The sequence below is a fragment of the Ipomoea nil genome, unplaced genomic scaffold (genome assembly GCF_001879475.1).
Source record: "Ipomoea nil cultivar Tokyo-kokei standard unplaced genomic scaffold, Asagao_1.1 scaffold1421, whole genome shotgun sequence".
In the NCBI taxonomy this organism is placed as follows: Eukaryota; Viridiplantae; Streptophyta; class Magnoliopsida; order Solanales; family Convolvulaceae; genus Ipomoea; species Ipomoea nil.
The window spans coordinates 899,443-909,385 of NW_017617849.1; the positions used below are offsets into that span (position 1 = coordinate 899,443).

At 35.8% G+C, this 9,943-nt stretch overlaps 1 protein-coding gene across 2 annotated transcripts; it reads left to right on the forward strand.

Annotated features, from left to right (window-relative positions):
* Positions 1-4,682: 4,682 nt before the first annotated feature.
* Positions 4,683-8,534, forward strand: LOC109187308 (sodium/hydrogen exchanger 4). 2 transcript variants are annotated; one of them, XM_019337487.1, is made up of 14 exons: positions 4,683-5,125; positions 5,296-5,414; positions 5,543-5,640; positions 5,749-5,808; positions 5,906-5,952; positions 6,077-6,271; positions 6,441-6,487; positions 6,570-6,636; positions 6,723-6,823; positions 7,052-7,153; positions 7,278-7,422; positions 7,557-7,619; positions 7,717-7,800; positions 7,887-8,534. In XM_019337487.1, the coding sequence occupies exons 1-14, from the start codon at positions 4,967-4,969 to the stop codon at positions 8,208-8,210; spliced, it is 1,611 nt and encodes a 536-aa protein (XP_019193032.1). In that variant the 5' UTR covers positions 4,683-4,966; the 3' UTR covers positions 8,211-8,534. The 2 variants fall into 2 exon arrangements, with proteins under 2 accessions (XP_019193032.1, XP_019193033.1); XM_019337488.1 differs by having other exon boundaries at positions 5,933-5,952.
* The last annotated feature ends 1,409 nt before the right edge of the window (positions 8,535-9,943 follow it).

Sequence of the window (9,943 nt, forward strand, 5' to 3'; positions counted from 1 at the left end):
TAAATTGCATAAACATTAAACTAAGTGTACATCATATATATTTTCATTTATTCTATAATAGGTTCATAATGTTCATAAAAGAAAAGTTTAATATTTATACGGTAATGACTTTATGTGTCTATATATAGATTTATTTTAATATGAGAAATTCTATTTGCAGCACTCAATTTGCTATTTATACCACCCCTTTTAATAGGTATAATAGCTTTATAGGTGGTGCAAATAGAAAAGTGCTATTTGCACCACCATCATTAAATGTGGTCAAATATTAATATACTAGTTTTTTACACGCACTGCGCGATTGGGACAATGCCCAATGTTTTTTTTTTTAAATAAATACTTTAAAGTATATCAATGCAAGATTATATTGAAATTGTTCATGCATAGATAATTGTCAAGATTGATTATAATTGTCAATAAAATAATTGTATAGGTATGGTTGAAACCAAATACGAGATATAAGGGAGAGCAAATAAAAATTATGGCATAAAATATTAAATATATACTAATATTGAAGAGCTAACTGCTCATTGCCAAACAAGAACATAACCTAAGACATTTCTTATTGTAATCAATGGGTAAGTTAACGGTGAACTAACATAAATTAACGAAAAAGATAATATTTAACGGAAAAGTTAACGGATAATCATATTCATTAAGGATAAATTAAGAAATCTTAAGGAAAAATTAAAATCTGAGTCATTCATTTGATTAAAAAATTTGACCACCATTTTTTATACCCATTATAGTAGATATTATTCATTTTTTTAACAATCAAAATATTAATTAAAAAAAAAAAAAATTCATGTCCGCAGCTCAGAGGGTCGCCTTCTAACCGGGGAAGGCAGCCCAGTTGCAAAAAAAAAAAAAAAAAAAAGAATTTTTCGTCACTTTCTCCGGTGAGAAGGCGAGGGGCTGCCTTCTCACCAGAGAAGGTGAGGGGTTCATCTTTAAAAAAAATGTTTCAATTAATTAAATTTTGAATTAAAAAATTATTAATTACACCTCATAAATAAGGTTTGACCAAGGTTGTGCAAATATCAAAATGAACCTCCATTTGGCAATTTACACCACCTATATAACTATTGAATGTTTTCACATTTTACAATTTCAAGATACTTTATACCCACTTTTTGACCAAAGGGTGGGGGAGAATTCGGTTCAATTCCCACAAGTGACGATTCCTTCTGGGCCAGCTTCTGTGTGTCTCGGAGAGAACCGGGTGGACCTAGACCGTGAAACGGACAGAGAAAGACTAGGGCAACACATCAAAAAAAAAAAGTGATGCAAATAACAACACCATTTAATATATATCTCTGTGTGTGTGATTTAAAATATCTCAATTAAAACTTTTTAATATATATTAATTTTAATTGTATAAAAAAAGAAAAAAAAAATGTTAAAAAATGTGCAAAGTGACTCCTAAATGGGAGGTCATGGGTTCAAGTCTTAGTGGGGCAATATTGACTCTTTGTGTTTCATTAGGTTAAGAAAATAGTTATGAATAGATACTACATTGTAACAGAATTAGTACGTAGTACTCAAAAAAATTATGTTAAAAAATATACAAAGAGATAAAATAGAAATGTGTTGGGTGCATGTAGTAACATGCAACATGATTCAGGATATAACTATTACTCTTCTCTCTCTATCACATACACAATCCACAACATTAAAGTTAATCTATCTTCTCTCAAAAGGTTGAAGATTTAACCCTAAGGTCCCGAAAGAGCATTTGGGAGGATGTAAATCACGGTGACTCAATAGTTCAGCGGACAGGACCAAATGCCCGATAGAGCATTTTGGATGGGAGGATGTGACTCAATAGTTCAGCGGACAGAACCAAATGCCCGACAGAGCATTTGGGATGGGAGGATGTAAATCACGGTGACTCAATGGTTCAGCGGACAGGACCAAATGTCAGTGCGCACAAGGAACTGCCCACTTTGGACATAATAATTCCCACACACTGTGGCCGCCGAAGTTCAAACATCGAACCTTGATCTCTTCTCCCAAATACTACCCACTGAACCATTGAACTAAATCCGTGCAGGCTAAAGTTAATTTATCTGATTCAATTGATCACTTTAAAATTTTGTTTCAGTAACAATATACAGAGTGTGCATGCAAATTTGAGAATCTGGAATCCTTGAGGTCATAACCCCTTGTGGCCTTGTGCATAGAGTATATGCAGGTAAGGGTGAAAGCATCGAGATCTTGGAAGTTGGTAGAATATACAGGTAATGGTGAAAAGTTGGGGACTAATTAACAAGAACTATACCATGAATTCAAATCTACCTTATAGCATCACTATCAGTAAATTTTTTGGGGATTTTTAGAATAGTAATGGATGAGGTGGTAGAGAGAAGTTAAGAAATAGAAAAAATCACTCTACAAGAGAGGAGATATTTCAAAGATGTGGAACCCAGAAATGAAAAGAGAACCGTCCTAAGAAATCCGCGCGGCTGTCACCATTGCACCCAATGAGCGCGTGCAGTCAACTGGTCGCGTCAAGCACACCTGTCGGCACGCCTGAAATATATATATATATATATATATATATATATATATATATATATATATATATGTGTGTGTGTGTGTGTGTGTGTGTGTGTGTGTGTGTGATGGATTTAATTAACTCGGGGTGACCCGAATTATTAAACCCGGATAAGAACGCAGTATAGATAATAAATAAATAAATGAAACGATGTCGTAAATGTCGTTGGAGACCATATATCGTATTAAATGCCGTAAATAAGCTATTACAATAGTTTCTTACGACAAAGTGTGTAATAAATGTAGAATGTCCATTAATGAGACAAGGTGGGAGGGTTTTTATACAACCCCCACCCCCCCTAAGGCGGGGGTGGTTGGATCCGCGTTGACCGCGCCTCCCTGACCGGTTCTAGGTCGGCCTCGCTCATGGCCGACCTCTCACGGACGACCTCGCCTCGTGGGCCGAGGTCCCGGGTCTTGCTCCACCTCCACGGGTCAGTATGTTCCACCTCTTCGGGTTGGTTCGCTCCGAGCGTAATATATCCATCAAAGAACCAATAACGCCTCCACTGAGGCTCAAACTCATAATCTTCCAAATGGAAGTCCAACTCGGGTACCATTAGACCACATAGTCCTGGTATTCTTTTTCTTAATTACACTTACAAAAACTTCTCAAAAATTACAAAACATCTTCACTATTATGGATACTATTAGAGATTGACACAATGATTTATGAGATTTTCTTCAGCTTAATATATCAACAAAAAAAAAAAAATTCAAAGAAAAATCACAAGAATTATACAATGATTCATGTCTACTTTAAAAGTAGATCTGAATTCAAAATATACAATTATTAAAATACTAAATGTTCACCATTTCTTTTTTTACAAAATTATAAATATTTAATATATAAATTGTATATTTTGGATCCAGATCGTTATGCTGTGAGCACGTGCCCACCTTGAAAGGTGAGCATGATTCGGTATCCATAATTTCTTCGTGCCCACCTTGAAAGGTGAGCATGATTCGGTATCCATAATTTCTTTATCAATTATGAAATATATATTTTTGAAAGCTACTCACTCTATTATAATGTAGTATATGTTCATAGCTACTTTCTCAACTTATTGAAGTATATATTTTTGAAAGCTAACTTATTGAAGTACAAAGAGCCAATAACGCTCCCACCGAGGGAGGCTCGAAATCACAACCTCTCATATGAGCATCCAACCCGAGTGCCATCTGAGCATAAGATGTTTGGCATCAATTATGAATATATAATTCTCTGATTTGTGAAAACAGAGTTCAACAATTAGAATCTAAAGTCTAAAGTATAAATATAGAGTAAATACCCAAAATGGTCCCTCGACTATAGCTAAATTCATAAATTGGTCCTCAACTTTTAATTTCAACCAATTAAGTCCTTAACTTTGCAATTTTAGCACAATTTGGTCCTTTGTCTATTTGACCGTTTGTTGACTGCGTTTTTTTAGGATATATATGTAATGTAATTTCATGGTCCATCGTCGATTTTTTAAGGTTTCGATTGCATTTTTAGACCGCACTGTTACATTTGAATCCACTGTCGGCGCTGCACCCCATGCCGGAGATATTATAGCTTTTGATAGATAGATCGCCGAAGTCCCTGGAGTGGCTCTTCGAGAAAGCCGTGACTCCAAGCGATGTAAGCAAGCTGAACCGGCTCAGGATCCCCAAGCAGCAAGCTGAGAAGCACTTCCTCTCTTCGAAACGGCACTGTCAACTCCAAGAGCGTTCTCTAAGCTGAACCGGCTCGTGATTCCCAAGCAGCAAGCGGAGAAGCACTTCCCCCTCCGAAACAACGATGTCACCTCCAAGAGCTTTCTCTTGAGCTTTGCACGTGAAACTACGTATATATCCTCAAAGATCGCGGTCAACAAACGGTCAAATAGATGGAGGATCAAATCGTGTCAAAATTATAAAGTTAAGGACTTAATTGGTTGAAATTGAAAGTCGAGGACCAATTTGTGAATTTAGCTATAGTCGAGGGGCCATTTTGGATATTTACTCATAAATATATAACTCATGGGAAAAAATGTTATTTTGTCTTGTATGTATATGTATTGTATGTATCATGTATGTATATGTAGATGTAGATATATATGGGGTGAGATAGAGTCTACAGGGCCTAGCTGATTCACAGGATCACTTCCCAAGCGACACGTTCAGAAGTTGCTGCGGAATGGCGCCACGTGTCGGCGACAGTCCAAACACTCAGCATTTCATTAGGCGTTTTCCCGGGCAAACCAGCACCAGACACTGTCGCTACACTGCCACTGCAAAGATCGATCTGTAACTCCGATCCCATCCCCCCTTCTAGGCTTCTACAATCTAACTTTTCCCCATTTTGTTTCTGCCTTTGATTTCTGGGATATGATATGTTCAACCGACAACCGACAACCAAAAACCTTCATCTCTGCTCCCACCAAAAATGCGCATCTTGGAATATAGTAGAAACCTGGGAAGCAGCAGCCACGAGCCGGTGGTACCCATCACCGTCTTCGTGGCTATTCTGTGCCTCTGTTTAGTCATTGGACATTTGTTAGAAGATAACCGATGGCTCAACGAGTCCATTGCTGCCATCTTCATCGTACTATACTATACATTCATACATCTCATTTATCGTTTAATATCATATCTATCTATTGATTTCTAAGAAAGATAACAACTTTCGTGTTTGTACGATTGTGGGGATAATTAATATGATCTTTTTTGTATTTTGTTATCTTAATCTATATTTTTGTTGCATTGATTAATAAGGGGTTTATTGCGGGGACAGTCATTTTGTTGATTAGCAAGGGGAAAAACTCTCACATACTGAGATTCAATGAAGAGCTGTTCTTTATATATCTGCTCCCACCAATAATATTCAATGCCGGGTATATCTACATATTTTTTTCAGAGCTTTTAATTAATTCCTTTCTAAAAACTATTTATTTATTTATTGGTTCTGCCATTATTTCATGTAGAATAGAATATAAGTTTATATATATATTTCTGTCACCAGGTTCCAGGTCAAGAAGAAACACTTCTTCCAAAATTTCTTAACTATTATGCTGTTTGGAGTTGCTGGGGTTTTCATATCAACAAGCATAATTACTGCAGGTATTATGTTGATTTAATTTGGTCAAGTGGCCTGGGCTTTTCTCTTCTGCTCCCTAGCTTTGTTCTTGTTCTTGATGGTTTACTCTTGTTGTATATATATATATATAGGCAGTTGGTTGCTCTTTTCAATGCTCAATATTGTTGACTTGACTGTTCGAGACTATCTCGGTCTGCTTCATCTTTGCTCTTTTAAGCTTCTTTCAATTCTCACCCACTTTATTGCATCCATCTAAACTAACTTTAATACATTATTTTGTTGATTAAGCTATTGGTGCCATATTTTCGGCAACAGACACCGTTTGTACATTGCAGGCGAGTTAATTGAATTGGCATATGAAGTCGCTTAGTGCTGGTTTGATTCAAAAAAAAAAAAAATATATTGAAAAAAAAAAAAACAAAACGAACTTTTGATTTTGAAAGTTGGTGTGTCGTGTAGGTATTGCATCAAGAGGAGACTCCCCTGCTATATAGCCTTGTGTTTGGAGAGGGTGTAGTCAATGATGCTACATCGGTTGTCCTCTTCAATGCGATTCAAAAGATTGATGTCAATAAACTCGATGGCTGGGCTTTAGCTAGTGTTCTCCTTGATTTTTTGTACCTTTTCTCCACAAGCACTGCTCTCGGAGTTGGTGTAAGTTCGTTTCGTGCTATTTGTATCTTTTACATTCTACTTATCCTTAACGCTTCAACAAACTAACAGTGTTGGATATATATTCTTTACTCGCACTATTATGTGTAGGATTTAGGGTTGCCAGCAATCTTATACTAGGTGATTGTTTTCAATTCATTTCTCACTGCAGGTTGGGCTGTTGACCTCGTTCATTCTAAGGGTTTTGTACTTCGGGAGGTAAATTTTTACTATTTTTGTCATTTTGAAGGCGGACAAGTTTCGGAGTGACAACTAAGGGGTCTTGTTCATTTGTCTGCAGGCATTCCACTGTTCGAGAAATAGCTCTCATGGTTTTAATGGCATATCTATCCTACATGTTGGCCGAGGTAAAAAGCGCACATAGACTTGCATCTCATATATTATGTTGAAATTTTTTTGATGAGTTTGAGTTTCTCTACCTTCGTTTTACCAGTTGTTCAACCTCAGCGGGATTTTAACTGTATTCTTGTGCGGAGTTCTTATGTCTCACTATGCATGGCACAATGTGACCGAAGGTTCAAGAATTACTACCAGGCACGTGCAACCTGGTCCTTAAATACATTTAAAAACATTCTTATATCTCTTGTTAGTAAGACTTTGTGCTTGTTAGTTGTTCATTGAAATGCGTAATCGTGTAAATAATCAACCCCGTAATGCTACTAAACTAAGCATATGTGCTTAGAAAATGAGCGTTTCGAAAATTTCAAAGGATAGTTGATAGTTGATGAGGTGAAAGGCGTTGCTTTGGATTTGGTATTGCAGGCATATGTTCGCAACTCTATCTTTCATTGCAGAAACATTCATATTTGTTTATGTTGGAATGGATGCTCTGGACATTGAGAAGTGGAGAACGAGCAATTTGAGGTGAATTCGATCATCTCCTAAGACAGTTAATTAAATTAATTTTAACATTTGATACATATCCCTTCTTGTATACATTTGGTTCTCCTTACCCTCTAGTAATAATTTGTGTCCATGGTCCGGTTAGTGTTTGGAAGTCGGCAACTGCAAGTGCTATTGTCCTCCTAGTGACACTAGTAGGTCGTGCGGCTTTTGTATTCCCGCTCTCCGCTCTTTCCAACTGCATGAACCGGAACCGAACAAGGTCATCTTCGATAACATTGAAGCACCAGGTTAATATATTTAGTAAAACAAGCTTGTCATAGTCATATATGATGGAAAACTAGCTTAGCTTCTCACTCAAACCTGTCTTTCGATCGAGTTTCTAACCTCTATCTCATCGCTTTTATCTTTGGTTGTCAACTAGGTGATCATTTGTTGGGCCGGGTTGATGAGGGGAGCTGTATCCATTGCTTTGGCATTCAATCAGGTATTCCTTTGTGCTTCTTATTGTAATATAAGACAAAGAAACAAAAGATGATTATGACTTGGCTGACATATATAGTTACGTTTTTTGGTCGATTCAGTTCACATTTTATGGCATCACAGTGGATCCCACCCATGCTACAATGGTCACAATAACAATCATAGTAGTCCTTTTCAGCACAATAGTAAGCAAAAATTTTCCCGAGTTGCAAACCATTTTGTTGGCACAAGTAATAATTAGTTTGACTAAAACCGAGGCTTTGTGGTGCAGGTTTTTGGTTTTTTGACGAAACCACTTGTATGTTACCTGCTTCCTTGTCATCATGGCAGTAACATAGACCAGGAACCAAGCATCTCTAACAACAGTAACCTAGACCGGGAACCGAGCATCTCTAAGGACGATGATGTGAGGCTTCCGTTGCTTTCGTTTGAAGAATCAGCAGCAACCAACATTCTACGCGCAAAGGACAGTTTGTCCATGCTCATCGAGAGACCGGTTTATATTGTGCATTCTTATTGGAGGAGGTTCGATGATGCTTATATGAGACCAATATTTGGTGGGTCACACTGCCAGAGACATGAATCCCCAAGATAGAAGATAGAGTAGGAGGGTATGTAGAAGACAAGACACCACCACCCACCCACCCCAACGTTAAAACTTAGAACAATGTGAGTGGAGATCAGATGCAAGCAATTTTGCCTGCCATTTGTGTTAGCAATTCATACTGATAGTCTTCTCAGCTGAACTCTGTAATATTTTTCAATGGAACTCCCTAAGAGATGACCATTTGGACTTGGGGAAACCCTATTGCTCCTATGTATCATTTTGATTTTAACCTCTCCATACTGAAAATGCACTTTGTCCTATCTTAAGATGCCAAATTGTTATTTTGGCTAAAATCATGAATCACATAATATAAAGCATTACCAGGACTATGTGGTCCAATGGTACCCGGGTTGGACTTCTATTTGGAAGATTATGAGTTCGAGCCTCAGTGGATGAACAGATACTACAATGTAATAGTATAAGTTAGTAACTTTGAACTTTTTCAACAATGAGTCTGTTTGGCTACTTAGAAGTTTATAGCTTATTTTAAGTTACTAATAAATTATAAGCTCTGTATAGTAATGTTTCCAAAATAAGCTCGTAGATTAAAATAAGAGCTTATTTTGGTAAAATAAGCTAGCTTGAACTTTTTTTTTTAATCTTTGTCCTTATTATTTTTAAAAAATGGCATCTTTCTTTACCCTTCCTAATTAAAACATTTTTCTCTTCTCATTTTTTTTGAAAGGAATTTCTTTTTTCTCATTTATTTTTCACCGCAAATATTATTATTATTATTATTATTATTATTATTATTATTATTATTATTATTATTATTATTAGATGAAGGAGATTCGGAACAATATTACTACTTCATTATGGGATGCTAGATCATGATTATGTTAATAGTTTTATTTCAAAATGTTAAATTTTAGAAACCTGGGAAGCTGCAGCCATGAGCCGGTGGTACCCATTATCGTCTTCGTGGCTGGGTCTCTGTTTAGTCATTGGACATTTTTCATTGTACATTTGTTAGAAAATAACTGATGGGTGAACGAGTCCATTGCTGCCATCTTCATGGTACTATACATTCATTCATTTCATTTATCGTTTCATTCCAATAATATCTATCTATCTATTGATTTCTCTTTTTGTGCTAGAAAAGAAAGATAACAACTTTTGTGTTTGTACGATTGTTGGGATAATTAATATGCTTTGTTTGTTGTGTTTTTGTATTTTGTTTGAGGAACTTAATTAATCTTATTATCTTAATCTATTTGGTTGCCCTTTTCTCTCCCCTATTTAATTTTAAGAAAAAAAGATTTTATTTTTTCAATTATAAACTTTATTGGGACAACTTGGATTGTTACAAAAGATTTTATTTTTCAATTATAAACTTTATTGGGACAACTTGGATTGTTACAAAATGAGTCCAATATTATCATTTATACTTATTTCACCTTTTCAACAGACGGTGGAGATTTACTTAATTGTATGACTATGATTATATCTTTAAAATCAATCCTAAACTTCTATACAATCATGAGTTCTATAATATTTTATAAGATTCTATAAATCTTTACCATTCAAAATGTTAAATTTTAATATGTAAAAGTTAATTTTACCAAACACTTTTAAACATAACCAACTAGTTTATCAGTACTTCATTTTTTAACTTCTAACTAATAACTCTTCAAATTTCAGCTACTTTTCAGCTTTTAACTAATCTTGAGGTTATTTCTCAGTTATTTGTGGGTCCCGGCATCCACCTCATCCTCCACCAT